General features: G+C 38.0%; 1 protein-coding gene and 2 pseudogenes across 1 annotated transcript; all 3 read left to right on the top strand.

Annotated features, from left to right (window-relative positions):
* The first annotated feature begins 582 nt into the window (after positions 1-582).
* LOC120987627 lies at positions 583-4,761 on the top strand (annotated as a pseudogene).
* Positions 4,762-7,710: 2,949 nt separating this feature from the next.
* On the top strand, positions 7,711-9,239 carry LOC120987222 (nodal homolog 2-A-like). Its single transcript, XM_040415816.1, has 3 exons — positions 7,711-8,011; positions 8,255-8,964; positions 9,087-9,239. The coding sequence occupies exons 1-3, from the start codon at positions 7,711-7,713 to the stop codon at positions 9,237-9,239; spliced, it is 1,164 nt and encodes a 387-aa protein (XP_040271750.1).
* A 1,199-nt stretch (positions 9,240-10,438) lies between these two features.
* Positions 10,439-14,611, top strand: LOC120987611 (annotated as a pseudogene).
* The last annotated feature ends 1,984 nt before the right edge of the window (positions 14,612-16,595 follow it).

The raw sequence follows: 16,595 nt of genomic DNA, 5'->3' as shown, positions 1-16,595 counted from the left end.
TATTGCTTTGCGAAGTCTCGCAAGACTTCACGTAATAACTTCATAAATTAATTTGTACTGTAAAAAAAAACATTTCCCGAAGCTATTACGCGAAGTCTCGTGAAACTTTGCGAAGCAATAACTTCGGCTCATCTGAGCCAATACAGTGTAATTCTGTACGGAGCTCCTGCTCTGTACAGTTTTGGAACAAAGTTTTATGCAAATCGACTTCGGATGTTTCATCCAAAGTTGATTCGCTCATCCCTAATCATGAGGTAGGAAGACGAAGGATGCTCACATGACCCTGAGGAAGTAGGGGGGGCTTGCACTGATTGGCTCATAGGCTGACAGTGCAGCCTAGATAAGCAAATCAATGCTGCTCTAGACAGGAAGGTGTCCTTGCGAAACACGCTGAACGCCATTCTGTGTTGGTCTATGAATGAGGGACTGCATAGTCATAATCAAGCTTATATTCTACTATCAAGAAGGGCATGGAGGGTCTTTATGGAAGACAGAAGCATTGCCCTGTGCAAGGTCTGCAAGAGTTATATAAGACACAGGCAGTCAAGTGCAAACATAGGCATCAGAGCTCTGTTGAACCACATGAAGCAGCATCACCCCATCCCATGGGCAACAGAGGTGGCATCTACTGCAACAAGAGTGTTCTTCTTCTCCTGGTCTCCTTTTTGGCAGCCAGGCCACATCCATGAACAGTACTGTATTGTGAAAGAAATTAAATGGTTAATGAACATGAATGGTGCCAATTGTACCTAATTGTCAAATATTCTCAATTTTTGGGGAGTTTTATGCTCAAATGTCTTTAACATAACATCTATGATTAAGAAATATAGTCACTTGATTCTTTAAAGGAAGTTAGACACCGTAAATAGGGAACTTCTTGCATCTATCACATTGTCGTCCACAGTATCTGCCTCTCCCGCTCATCCTCCTCCTCCTCTGCTCTATCATCAGTCATTGATAACGGAATGCATGTACAGGAAACAATCCACTTGCGAGCAAGCTTAATTTCCAACTGGCCAACTTTCCGGTGGTGCAGTAGCTGCCATATCATTTAGTAGAGTCTGCTGCCTTTAGGGAGCTGATGGCGTGCACTCAGCCTCACTGGAAGACACATAGCTGGCATTTCTCCCAAAAAAACATACCTGCCTGGTACTCTCACATGGCAGAGAACGTAGGCCGCTCCTTGTGATTCTCGCTATGCAGCAAGTTGCACACTATGGTGGGCACCTGAAGAAGCTGTTATGGGCAGGAAGTTTACCTGTCTTTTATGGCCTACTGGGTCAATGTTTTTTGCAGTAGCGGGGAGGCAGCACCCCAGCAACATTGCATTTCAGCCATTCTTATGAGTCGAGGAATGCTGTCCTGGACTTGCAGTGACTGAACGGTCTGCTGTTACACCACTTAATCTGTGGCGATCCAACTAGCTGGAATTCAACATTGCACTAGCTCGAGTGTCTGCATGACATAAAGGACCAAGGTCCTAGGGCCTAGATCAGGACAGGAAACAGGCTAGGTACGGTACTATAATAAACTTACCTGTCCGGGCTCCAGTGGCAAGATCCTTAGCCTTGGCACAGCCATGCCGAGAGAGACGTGGTGCCAAGCCACGCCCCATGGTTATGCGACCCCTAGTAACAGGATGCATTACTCTGTTTCTCCCTGCAGTGGGGGGTTGGTGCTGGGGGAGATTAACAGTGGGCTGTTTGCTCAGCTGCTCTATATCTGTGTACTAGTGTTTCTGACTAATGGAGCGCCAAGGCAATGGACCTATCAGGTTCTGATCCAGGGACTCTGCGTTCCATTTAAACTACTTACTGGCCATACACTAGTGCCAGTGAAAGTCTTGTTTGGCTCACTAGATAGGTTTTTTCTTTCCTGTTCCTGCATTTGCGTACTGATTTCTCTGTACTTCTGAACCTGGCTCTTCTTCTGACCACTCTCTGTCTCTTGTTTGGTACTGTGTTGCCCGCCTGGTTCTAACCCATTGACATACAACTCTGCTGTTGTGTTTGTTGGTGTTTATCTGTCACTGGACTTATGTAGAGTAGGGACCGCCGTTCAATTGCGATTTTGCAGTGTCCTTGTCTGTTCCTACCTACAGACATTACAGGTACACAGGTAGTCAGACAAAAGAGCACATCTTTGCTGCTTACTAGACACTAGAACAACCTAAATCTCAGGCACCCTCCTTCTGATCAGGATGCCTTATATACTCAGGAAGAGCCAACCATAAGCTGGGCAAGACTCTGATAAACTCATCAAAGTAATATATCTTCAGAAGTGAATTGCACAATACTTTGAATACTGTACGGAGCCACTTGGAACCGAAACAGAGATCTGGAAATGTTGATTTACAGTACAAATTAATTTGTGAAGTTATTACACAAAGTCTTGCGAGACTTCTCAAAGTAATAACTACGGTTCATAGGAGCCAATACATTCTAATACTGTACGGAGTGCAGAGGTAGATAGATAAAGAAAAAAAGAAAGAAAGAAAGGAAAATAGATAGGAAAGATAAAGATAGATAGATAGATAGATAGATAGATAGATAGATAGATAAAGAAAAAAGATATATATAAATAGACAGATATGATAGATAGAAAAAAAAATTAAAAAAAAATGAAAAGATAGATACATAGGTAAGGATAGGAAAGGATACAAAGACATGAGTTAGATAGATAAGATCGCCAAATTGATAGATCTAGAGAGATTAGAAAGATAAATTAAGTATAGAGGGATAAATAGATTTAATTCATATTTAAAATATTATGACATCATTATTGCAAAAGCAAAATCTTATTAGCCGTGTGCCCTTTATAAAAACATTTACTTTTGATTTCTTAAACAGAGTTTCTGTTTTACAGACATTAAAGGAGAATTTGCTGGTATAAACAGGTACTTATGTCACCTAACGACTTGCCTTATTTATATAATAGAAGAAATGTCTATTGTGGCCTTGACCTTTGTTGTGCTTACATAGCTGAAAGGTCAAAGGTGTTAAGATAGAGGCTTTTGATCCTATAAGTGATCAGTTCTTTTTCGGGGGTCATTCTCACAGATATCTTCGCCAGACACCAAGTTTAAGGTCCAAACACTGTGCTTTATTGCGGCACATCCGCGTAAACATAAACAATTATACAAAATAATAAACACTCACCCGGCTGGGCTCTAACTAAACATAACATAACCTAGTCCCTGACTTAACTATCGGTTACAGTTCTTATCTTGCATCAGATCCGGCTTTCCCAACATAACAGTTCCCCAGCCTCCAGGCTGTACAAGTACAAGTCCCTTTAGGGGATTAGGGTCCAGCAGTCCTCCCGACTCTGACCTAGCGACCCTAGTACCACAGGCGTCACTGCGTCCCCAAAGTCCAGGCTATCACCTAGCCTTGTGTACCCTCAGCCACACCAGCTGAGACCACTCTTACAGAGCCTCCAGCAGGACTCTGTTGCACAAAGAATCTCCCTCTGACTGACAGTCTGGGCTGGGCTCTTATGCCAGAATTGATGAATGACTGGGAAGACATGGAAACTCCTGACATGAATCTCCCCTAGCAGCGATGAGGCCCGTCACTACCTCACAATCCTCACAATGAACTCACAAGACCTCATATCATTCTTGGAGAAGTTCTTAGCAATATCTCTTCAGAAACATTACAGAATACCTGTGTAGATATGTCTTGGTTGACCTCCATTCTACACTTCACAATTCTCTCCATTGTTCTAGGAATGCCTTCTTCTCTACCAAGGATTCCCCTTCAACTTTCAAACCTTGGCTTAAAGACTTCATCCAGTCTACATGGAAGGACAGACTCCCAGAACATAAAGTACTCTCCCTTTATCATGCAGCTCCATCAAATCCTGACCATGAGGTTATTAACTGATTTTAACTAATATGTTATGTATCATGTACTAATAAAGATATATATTTATTATTTCCTATCCGGATTGGCCGTTGTTTGTGTTATATATCAGGGGAATATCCGGATGATATTGGTTCTCCCCCATATGTATTGGTGTTTACTTATTTCCTTCAAGACAAACATTCTAATAATCGTGAAGACTTGAAGGACAAGGGAATGTCCAAGGAAGGTCAAGAAAACAACTGTACAGAAGTGTCGATGGAAAGAGTTGTGTTGATGTTTTTTACGAAGGACACTCCTTCTACTAACCTCTACGGTTATTCCAACCTTATCCAGACAGTCGAGTCGTCTAAATTTGTGATGACGCCAGCTTCTGGTACTAGGAGATTTAGGAAAGTTAGAAATGCAATGCATGGCATGATTATGGCCAACTTTACCATCAAACCTATTGAAGATGGTAGATCTTTGTGCAGACAAGTAGAAATGATAGTGGACTTTGAAAAGATTGGATGGGGAGACCAGATAATCTATCCCAAGAAGTTCAATGCATACAGATGTGAAGAAATCCTGCCCCATCCCCCTGAGCACGATCTTCAAGCCAACTAACCATGCTTACATTAAGGTAATTAGTACTTTTATTTATAGTTTTACTTGACAATTATTAAATTTACTGTTACATTTATATTGTCATAAGAAATGACCATTTCTTGATAAAATTATATATTTTCTTTAATTTCTTTAGTGTTTGGTAAAATTTTACCATCCAGATAGAGTTGATTGCTCCTCGTGTACCCCAGTAAAAATGAGCCCATTTTCTATGCTGATGTATGAAGACAAAAAGGTGGTCTTGAAGCACCATAAAAATATGATTGTGGATGTCATTGAGAAGACTTAACTGAAATGTTATATTGTTCTAACTTAAATATGTTTTAACCTTTAGTGGTCTTACAAGAGACCTTCCATGGATCCACATAAAAATGCTTTGGAGTATAGCACTGAACAGCAGGGTTGTACCTATAAGGGGTGGAGAGGTTTTAGTGATTTAAATGCTTTCTTTTTGTCATTTATTGCTTTCTTTACATTTCAATGTATCCAAATGGTTTTCTCTTGTTCCTTAAACTGTTATTCCCATAAGGTATGTACCTCTCACAATTAGATTTTAGGATGCTTTTAAAAATATCCAATTTTGTGGCTGCATTTTTATTTTTGAGGACTATGTCCCAGTTAGTTAGGCCTATGGACTCTCTTAGTTGGCTAAATGTATTTTAAGAAAGTGTAATAATGTATCATTTAAAAATAATGACATTATTGCAAATTGATAGATAGACAGACAGACAGTTTAGATGAGCGATGTTTTGCAAAATTCTATTTGGCTGCTTCACCAAATTTTACAAAACAATTTGCTTCCTAACAAATTATTTTATCACGAAGCGCATTTCTTTTTGTAAGTAGTGGGTGCAATGACAGGGAGCTGCAATAGCACTGCTCCTCATCATTGTATCCCTCAGATGCCGCATTCATACATGATCGTGGCATTTGAGAGTAAAATTAACATTGAAAAAAGGAAATCATACTTACCGCTTCCATTTGCTCTCGACAGATAGAGAGATAAATAGATAAGCAAGAAAGATAAATATAAATAGATATGAGTAAGAGAGATAGATACACATAGTTGAGAAAGATAACGTTAGATAGATAGATAGATAGATAGATAGATAGATATGAAAAGATACACTAGATATATATAGGTAGATATGGACAGAAAGACATGAGATATTAAAAAATAGATAGATAGATAGATAGATAGATAGATAGATATTAAAGATAAATAAGGATAGATAGATAGAAGATAAATATTGCAAATGACAGAACAAAAACACTACAGAAACTAAATTCTTGAAAGCATATGATAATCTTATCACATAAGCATCTTGCCAGTAAAATCTTACTGTAGATGTTACTGTAACACCCACACCTCTGGGATAAAACAAAACTTTGACACCTATGATATAGAAGTGTTACTGGGCAAACAATGAGTTCAGAGGATTGTACTATTCAGATAGAAATACATTATTTAAAGTGGGAGATCAAAGTTTTTATAAGTGTTAGAAAGGCACAATACACTATGTGCAGCTACACACTCTGATAAACTCATCAAAGCAATATATCTTCATAAGGGATTTGCACAATACTTTGAATACTGTACAGAGGCACTTGGAAATGTTGTTTTACAGTAGAATTTAATTTAACACAAACAACGGCTAATCCGGATAGGAAATAATAAATATATACCTTTATTAGTATATGATATAAACATAAAATGTTAGTTAAAATTAGTTGGAGGTGCAAATACACATGAGGCTAAATTTGCCACACAAGGGATTACAGACAGTATAAACGCCAGAGTATAATTCAATAATTCAAAAACATATGGGAGACACAGATCCTTTTGCAGGTATATTCATTGGTATGTGTGGATTTTTGAGGTTGATTATCCATCTGCAGTTTGGTATTTGGCACTTTATGCAATGATCCTATGCACTCCATGCGGTGACCTCATACCCCTATTTTTGTATGATTGAATTATACTCTGGCGTTTATACTGTCTGTAATTCCTTGTGTGGTAAATTTTGCCTCATGTGTATTTGCACCTCCAACTAATTTAACTAACATTTTATGTATCATGTACAAATAAAGATATATATTTATTATTTCCTATCCAGATTAGGTGTTGTTTGTGTTATATATCAGGGGAATATCTGGATGATATTGGTCTTTCCCCATAACGTATTGGTGTTTAAGTAGAAATTTATTTGTGAAGTTATTACACAAGGTGTCGCGATAACTCCGGCTCATAGGAGCCAATACATTCTAATACTGTCTGGAGCGCTCGCTCCGTACAGTATTCATACAAAGAATTATGCGAATCGACTTCAGATGTTTCATCCAAAGTCGATTCGCTTATCCCTAATCTTCATGTAAACAGGTCTACAAAGTTGGTGAGTACTCATGAGGTAGATAGATAGATAGATAGATAGATAGATAATAGAGAGAAAGATAGAAAGAAAGAAAAATAGATAGGAAAGATAAAGATAGATAGATAGATAATAAAAGAAAGATAAATAAATATTGATAGATAGATAGAAATACAAGAAAGACAAATGTAGGTTGATAGATAATAGATAAGAAACAAAGATAAATATAAAAAGATAGATAGAGAGATAGATAGATAGATAGATATGAGAGACAGATGAAGATAGATCAGAAAGATAGATAGATAGATAAAGAAGAAAGATATATATAAATAGACAGATATGAGAGATAGAAAAATAGATATAAAAAAATGAAAAGATAGATATTTAGGTAGATATGGATAGAAAGACATGAGATAGATAGATGAGATAGATACATTGATTGATAGATAGATATAGAAAGATTAGAAAGATAAATTAAGTATAGAGAGATAAATATTAATTAATATTAAAAATATTATGACATCATTATTGCAAAAGCTACAATTGAATAGCCGTGTGCACTTCCTAAAAACCTTTACTTTTGGATTCTCAAACAGAGTTTCTGTTTTACAGACATTAAAGGAGAATTTGTTTGTATAAACAGGTACTTATGTCGCCTAACGACTTGCCTCATTTACATAATAGAAAAAGTGTCTATTGTGGCCTTGACCTTTGTTGTGTTTACATAGATGAAAGGTCAAAGGTGTTAAGATAGAGGCTTTTGATCCATGGATATATAAAAGTTAAGAGAACACTCAAGACCTCATATCATTCTTGGGGAAGCTCTTAGCAACATCTCTTGAGAAACATTACAGAATACCTGTGTAGATATGTCTTGGTTGACCTCCATTCTACACTTCACAATCCTCTCCGTGGTTCTGGGAATGCCTTCCTCTCTACCAGGGAAACAAACAAGAATTCCTTTTCAAAATTCAAACCTTGGTATAAAGAATTCATCCAGTCTGCATTCATCCAGTCTGCATGGAAGCACAGACTCTCAGAATATGAAGTACTCTCCCTTCATGATACAGCTCTATCAGGTCCTCACCATGAGGAACACAACAGATCTACCCAGACTGGAACACTCCGTCCTTCAAGATTCTGACACCATTCTAAGCCTCTCTGCCAAAAGTAAGTCTTTATTGATTATATCATGATCATTTTTGTATGTTTATTTGTTCCTAGTTTTTTATATAACCATTGGAGACACATATTTCTCACCTAAGTGTTTTTGGTCTCAAAATTGGTACTCTGTAGAAGAGATGTTGACCAATTCCTACCTTACATAAATATAACATTGAATGCATTATATTTGGTGAGACTATTGATCATATAGCACAGTTGTTGACCTTAGTTTTCTTTTATTGCTTCCAGATTGCTCTCAACTGACCGATCACTGGGTGTTATCTTTTGATATGTCTTCTGTCACAAACAACAATAAAATACAATTGGCAGAGTTGAGGATACAGCCTTCTTCTCCTGAAAGAATCAGAGATGTGACCCTTGACATCTATAATAGTAAAGAAGGCAAAGAGAAGATCTTTTTGGGGTCAATGAAAGTTGACCTTAGTAGTGAAAGCGGATCGAGTTTGAAGATTGTCAATATCACTAGAATGATGCAATCCTATTTCCATGAAGAAAAACATTCTAATAATCAAAAAGACATGAAGGCCAAGGAAATGTCCAAGAATAATCAAGAAAACAACTGTACAGAAGTGCCAATGGAAAAAGTTGTGTTGGTGGTTTTTATCAAGGACACTCCTTCTGCTAACCTCTATGGATACCCGAACCTCATCCAGACAGTTGAGTCATCAAAATATGTGATGACCCCAGCTTCTGGTACTAGGAGATTTAGGAAAGGTAGAAATGCAATGCATGGCATCATTATGGCCAACTTTACCATCAAACCTATTGAAGATGGAAGACCTTTGTGCAGAAGAGTAGACATGATTGTAGACTTTGAAAAGATTGGATGGGGAGACCAGATAATCTATCCCAAGAAGTTCAATGCATACAGATGTGAAGGAGAGTGTCCGATCCCCCTGAGCACGATCTTCAAGCCAACCAACCATGCTTTTGTTAAGGTAATTATTACTTTTTTTCCTATATATTTGCTTGACAATTATAAAATTTACTGTTACATTTATATTGTCATAAGAAATTACAATTTCTTAATAAAATAATATTTTTTCTTTAATCTCTTTAGAGTTTGGTAAAATTTTACCATCCAGATAGAGTTGATTGCTCCTTGTGTAGTCCAGTGAAGATGAGCCCATTATCTTTGCTGATGTATGAAGACGGAAAAGTGGTCTTGAAGCACCATGAAGATATGGTTGTTGAAGAATGTGGATGTCATTGAGAGGACTTAACAGAAATTTTATATTGCTCTAACTTAAATATGTTTTAACCTGTAGTGGTCGTACAAGAGACCTTCCATGGATCCACACAGAAATGCTTTGGAGTGTAGCACTGGACAGCAGGGTTGTACCTATAGGGGGGGGAGAGGTTGCAGTCAACCTAAAAGGCACCCTTATCCCATATGCGAAGACCAAACCTATCAAAAATGTGTGATGTTTGGTGACTATGTAAAATATTTTGCCTAGAGTCAAAACTAAAGAAATAAATATTCCTAAGGTAATATGTATATAACTATGTAGATATATATTGTATATTGTGAGAGGTGTAATAAAATTTTTTATTTGAAATTCTGTTTTGTGTGCTTTGTTTTGGGTTGTGGCTATATGTAATAGAAAAGTACAATTAGTCTACACTAAAGATGAGCAAATCAGTTCGTAACTAATCCGGTTCATTACAAACGTTCCAGCTTCTTTGGTTCGCTTACATGAAGATTAGGGATGAGCGAATCGACTTTGGATAAAACATCCGAAGTCGATTCGCATAAAAATTTGTTCCAATACTGTACGGAGCAGGAGCTCTGTACTGTACTAGACTATATTGGCTCCGATGAGTAAAAGTTATTGCTTTGCGAAGTCTCGCAAGACTTCACGTAATAACTTCATAAATTAATTTGTACTGTAAAAAAAAACATTTCCCGAAGCTATTACGCGAAGTCTCGTGAAACTTTGCAAAGCAATAACTTCGGCTCATCTGAGCCAATACAGTGTAATTCTGTACGGAGCTCCTGCTCTGTACAGTTTTGGAACAAAGTTTTATGCAAATCGACTTCGGATGTTTCATCCAAAGTTGATTCGCTCATCCCTAATCATGAGGTAGGAAGACGAAGGATGCTCACATGACCCTGAGGAAGTAGGGGGGGCTTGCACTGATTGGCTCATAGGCTGACAGTGCAGCCTAGATAAGCAAATCAATGCTGCTCTAGACAGGAAGGTGTCCTTGCGAAACACGCTGAACGCCATTCTGTGTTGGTCTATGAATGAGGGACTGCATAGTCATAATCAAGCTTATATTCTACTATCAAGAAGGGCATGGAGGGTCTTTATGGAAGACAGAAGCATTGCCCTGTGCAAGGTCTGCAAGAGTTATATAAGACACAGGCAGTCAAGTGCAAACATAGGCATCAGAGCTCTGTTGAACCACATGAAGCAGCATCACCCCATCCCATGGGCAACAGAGGTGGCATCTACTGCAACAAGAGTGTTCTTCTTCTCCTGGTCTCCTTTTTGGCAGCCAGGCCACATCCATGAACAGTACTGTATTGTGAAAGAAATTAAATGGTTAATGAACATGAATGGTGCCAATTGTACCTAATTGTCAAATATTCTCAATTTTTGGGGAGTTTTATGCTCAAATGTCTTTAACATAACATCTATGATTAAGAAATATAGTCACTTGATTCTTTAAAGGAAGTTAGACACCGTAAATAGGGAACTTCTTGCATCTATCACATTGTCGTCCACAGTATCTGCCTCTCCCGCTCATCCTCCTCCTCCTCTGCTCTATCATCAGTCATTGATAACGGAATGCATGTACAGGAAACAATCCACTTGCGAGCAAGCTTAATTTCCAACTGGCCAACTTTCCGGTGGTGCAGTAGCTGCCATATCATTTAGTAGAGTCTGCTGCCTTTAGGGAGCTGATGGCGTGCACTCAGCCTCACTGGAAGACACATAGCTGGCATTTCTCCCAAAAAAACATACCTGCCTGGTACTCTCACATGGCAGAGAACGTAGGCCGCTCCTTGTGATTCTCGCTATGCAGCAAGTTGCACACTATGGTGGGCACCTGAAGAAGCTGTTATGGGCAGGAAGTTTACCTGTCTTTTATGGCCTACTGGGTCAATGTTTTTTGCAGTAGCGGGGAGGCAGCACCCCAGCAACATTGCATTTCAGCCATTCTTATGAGTCGAGGAATGCTGTCCTGGACTTGCAGTGACTGAACGGTCTGCTGTTACACCACTTAATCTGTGGCGATCCAACTAGCTGGAATTCAACATTGCACTAGCTCGAGTGTCTGCATGACATAAAGGACCAAGGTCCTAGGGCCTAGATCAGGACAGGAAACAGGCTAGGTACGGTACTATAATAAACTTACCTGTCCGGGCTCCAGTGGCAAGATCCTTAGCCTTGGCACAGCCATGCCGAGAGAGACGTGGTGCCAAGCCACGCCCCATGGTTATGCGACCCCTAGTAACAGGATGCATTACTCTGTTTCTCCCTACAGTGGTGGGTTGGTGCTGGGGGAGATTAACAGTGGGCTGTTTGCTCAGCTGCTCTATATCTGTGTACTAGTGTTTCTGACTAATGGAGCGCCAAGGCAATGGACCTATCAGGTTCTGATCCAGGGACTCTGCGTTCCATTTAAACTACTTACTGGCCATACACTAGTGCCAGTGAAAGTCTTGTTTGGCTCACTAGATAGGTTTTTTCTTTCCTGTTCCTGCATTTGCGTACTGATTTCTCTGTACTTCTGAACCTGGCTCTTCTTCTGACCACTCTCTGTCTCTTGTTTGGTACTGTGTTGCCCGCCTGGTTCTAACCCATTGACATACAACTCTGCTGTTGTGTTTGTTGGTGTTTATCTGTCACTGGACTTATGTAGAGTAGGGACCGCCGTTCAATTGCGATTTTGCAGTGTCCTTGTCTGTTCCTACCTACAGACATTACAGGTACACAGGTAGTCAGACAAAAGAGCACATCTTTGCTGCTTACTAGACACTAGAACAACCTAAATCTCAGGCACCCTCCTTCTGATCAGGATGCCTTATATACTCAGGAAGAGCCAACCATAAGCTGGGCAAGACTCTGATAAACTCATCAAAGTAATATATCTTCAGAAGTGAATTGCACAATACTTTGAATACTGTACGGAGCCACTTGGAACCGAAACAGAGATCTGGAAATGTTGATTTACAGTACAAATTAATTTGTGAAGTTATTACACAAAGTCTTGCGAGACTTCTCAAAGTAATAACTACGGTTCATAGGAGCCAATACATTCTAATACAGTACGGAGTGCAGAGGTAGATAGATAAAGAAAAAAAGAAAGAAAGAAAGGAAAATAGATAGGAAAGATAAAGATAGATAGATAGATAGATAGATAGATAGATAGATAGAGAAGAAAGATATATATAAATAGACAGATATGATAGATAGAAAAATAGATTTTAAAAAAATGAAAAGATAGATACATAGGTAAGGATAGGAAAGGATACAAAGACATGAGTTAGATAGATAAGATCGCCAAATTGATAGATCTAGAGAGATTAGAAAGATAAATTAAGTATAGAGAGATAAATAGATTTATATCATATTTAAAATATTATGACATCATTATTGCAAAAGCAAAATCTTATTAGCCGTGTGTCCTTTATAAAAACATTTACTTTGGATTTCTTAAACAGTTTCTGTTTTACAGACATTAAAGGAGAATTTGCTGGTATAAACAGGTACTTATGTCACCTAACGACTTGCCTTATTTATATAATAGAAGAAATGTCTATTGTGGCCTTGACCTTTGTTGTGCTTACATAGCTGAAAGGTCAAAGGTGTTAAGATAGAGGCTTTTGATCCTATAAGTGATCAGCTCTTTTTCGGGGGTCATTCTCACAGATATCTTCGCCAGACACCAAGTTTAAGGTCCAAACACTGTGCTTTATTGCGGCACATCTGCGTAAACATAAACAATTATACAAAATAATAAACACTCACCCGGCTGGGTTCTAACTAAACATAACATAACCTAGTCCCTGACTTAACTATCGGTTACAGTTCTTATCTTGCATCAGATCCGGCTTTCCCAACATAACAGTTCCCCAGCCTCCAGGCTGTACAAGTACAAGTCCCTTTAGGGGATTAGGGTCCAGCAGTCCTCCCGACTCTGACCTAGCGACCCTAGTACCACAGGCGTCACTGCGTCCCCAAAGTCCAGGCTATCACCTAGCCTTGTGTACCCTCAGCCACACCAGCTGAGACCACTCTTACAGAGCCTCCAGCAGGACTCTGTTGCACAAAGAATCTCCCTCTGACTGACAGTCTGGGCTGGGCTCTTATGCCAGAATTGATGAATGACTGGGAAGACATGGAAACTCCTGACATGAATCTCCCCTAGCAGCGATGAGGCCCGTCACTACCTCACAATCCTCACAATGAACTCACAAGACCTCATGTCGTTCTTGGAGAAGTTCTTAGCAATATCTCTTCAGAAACATTACAGAATACCTGTGTAGATATGTCTTGGTTGACCTCCATTCTACACTTCACAATCCTCTCCATTGTTCTAGGAATGCCTTCTTCTCTACCAAGGATTCCCCTTCAACTTTCAAACCTTGGCTTAAAGACTTCATCCAGTCTACATGGAAGGACAGACTCCCAGAACATAAAGTACTCTCCCTTTATCATGCAGCTCTATCAAATCCTGACCATGAGGTTATTAACTGATTTTAACTAATATTTTATGTATCATGTACTAATAAAGATATATATTTATTATTTCCTATCCGGATTGGCCGTTGTTTGTGTTATATATCAGGGGAATATCCGGATGATATTGGTTCTCCCCCATATGTATTGGTGTTTACTTATTTCCTTCAAGACAAACATTCTAATAATCGTGAAGACTTGAAGGACAAGGGAATGTCCAAGGAAGGTCAAGAAAACAACTGTACAGAAGTGTCGATGGAAAGAGTTGTGTTGATGTTTTTTACGAAGGACACTCCTTCTACTAACCTCTACGGTTATTCCAACCTTATCCAGACAGTCGAGTCGTCTAAATTTGTGATGACGCCAGCTTCTGGTACTAGGAGATTTAGGAAAGGTAGAAATGCAATGCATGGCATGATTATGGCCAACTTTACCATCAAACCTATTGAAGATGGTAGATCTTTGTGCAGACAAGTAGAAATGATAGTGGACTTTGAAAAGATTGGATGGGGAGACCAGATAATCTATCCCAAGAAGTTCAATGCATACAGATGTGAAGAAATCCTGCCCCATCCCCCTGAGCACGATCTTCAAGCCAACTAACCATGCTTACATTAAGGTAATTAGTACTTTTTTCTATAGTTTTACTTGACAATTATTAAATTTACTGTTACATTTATATTGTCATAAGAAATGACCATTTCTTGATAAAATTATATATTTTCTTTAATTTCTTTAGTGTTTGGTAAAATTTTACCATCCAGATAGAGTTGATTGCTCCTCGTGTACCCCAGTAAAAATGAGCCCATTTTCTATGCTGATGTATGAAGACAAAAAGGTGGTCTTGAAGCACCATAAAAATATGATTGTGGATGTCATTGAGAAGACTTAACTGAAATGTTATATTGTTCTAACTTAAATATGTTTTAACCTTTAGTGGTCTTACAAGAGACCTTCCATGGATCCACATAAAAATGCTTTGGAGTATAGCACTGAACAGCAGGGTTGTACCTATAAGGGGTGGAGAGGTTTTAGTGATTTAAATGCTTTCTTTTTGTCATTTATTGCTTTCTTTACATTTCAATGTATCCAAATTGGTTTTCTCTTGTTCCTTAAACTGTTATTCCCATAAGGTATGTACCTCTCACAATTAGATTTTAGGATGCTTTTAAAAATATCCAATTTTGTGGCTGCATTTTTATTTTTGAGGACTATGTCCCAGTTAGTTAGGCCTATGGACTCTCTTAGTTGGCTAAATGTATTTTAAGAAAGTGTAATAATGTATCATATAAAAATAATGACATTATTGCAAATTGATAGATAGACAGACAGACAGTTGAGATGAGCGATGTTTTGCAAAATTCTATTTGGCTGCTTCACCAAATTTTACAAAACAATTTGCTTCCTAACAAATTATTTCATCACGAAGCGCATTTCTTTTTGTAAGTAGTGGGTGCAATGACAGGGAGCTGCAATAGCACTGCTCCCCATCATTGTATCCCTCAGATGCCGCATTCATACATGATCGTGGCATTTGAGAGTAAAATTAACATTGAAAAAAGGAAATCATACTTACCGCTTCCATTTGCTCTTGACAGATAGAGAGATAAATAGATAAGCAAGAAAGATAAATATAAATAGATATGAGTAAGAGAGATAGATACACATAGTTGAGAAACATAATGTTAGATAGATAGATAGATAGATAGATAGATAGATAGATATATAGATAGATATGAAAAGATACACTAGATATATATAGGTAGATATGGACAGAAAGACATGAGATATTAAAAAATAGATAGATAGATATTAAAGATAAATAAGGATAGATAGATAGATAGATAGATAGATAGATAGATAGATAGAAGATAAATATTGCAAATGACAGAACAAAAACACTACAGAAACTAAATTCTTGAAAGCATATGATAATCTTATCACATAAGCATCTTGCCAGTAAAATCTTACTGTAGATGTTACTGTAACATCCACACCTCTGGGATAAAACAAAACTTTGACACCTATGATATAGAAGTGTTACTGGGCAAACAATGAGTTCAGAGGATTGTACTATTCAGATAGAAAGACATTATTTAAAGTGGGAGATCAAAGTTTTTATAAGTGTTAGAAAGGCACAATACACTATGTGCAGCTACACACTCTGATAAACTCATCAAAGTAATATATCTTCATAAGGGATTTGCACAATACTTTGAATACTGTACAGAGCCACTTGGAAATGTTGTTTTACAGTAGAATTTAATTTAACACAAACAACGGCCAATCCGGATAGGAAATAATAAATATATACCTTTATTAGTATATGATATAAACATAAAATGTTAGTTAAAATTAGTTGGAGGTGCAAATACACATGAGGCTAAATTTGCCACACAAGGGATTACAGACAGTATAAACGCCAGAGTATAATTCAATAATTCAAAAACATATGGGAGACACAGATCCTTTTGCAGGTATATTCATTGGTATGTGTGGATTTTTGAGGTTGATTATCCATCTGCAGTTTGGTATTTGGCACTTTATGCAATGATCCTATGCACTCCATGCGGTGACCTCATACCCCTATTTTTGTATGATTGAATTATAATCTGGCGTTTATACTGTCTGTAATTCCTTGTGTGGTAAATTTTGCCTCATGTGTATTTGCACCTCCAACTAATTTAACTAACATTTTATGTATCATGTACAAATAAAGATATATATTTATTATTTCCTATCCAGATTAGGCGTTGTTTGTGTTATATATCAGGGGAATATCTGGATGATATTGGTCTTTCCCCATAACGTATTGGTGTTCAAGTAGAAATTTATTTGTGAAGTTATTACACAAGGTGTCGCGATAACTCCGGCTC

This window comes from Bufo bufo, chromosome 1 (assembly GCF_905171765.1).
Source record: "Bufo bufo chromosome 1, aBufBuf1.1, whole genome shotgun sequence".
NCBI classification, from domain to species: Eukaryota; Metazoa; Chordata; class Amphibia; order Anura; family Bufonidae; genus Bufo; species Bufo bufo.
The sequence above is the reverse complement of the archived record's forward strand: the minus strand, read 5'-3'. Positions and strand labels throughout refer to the sequence as shown.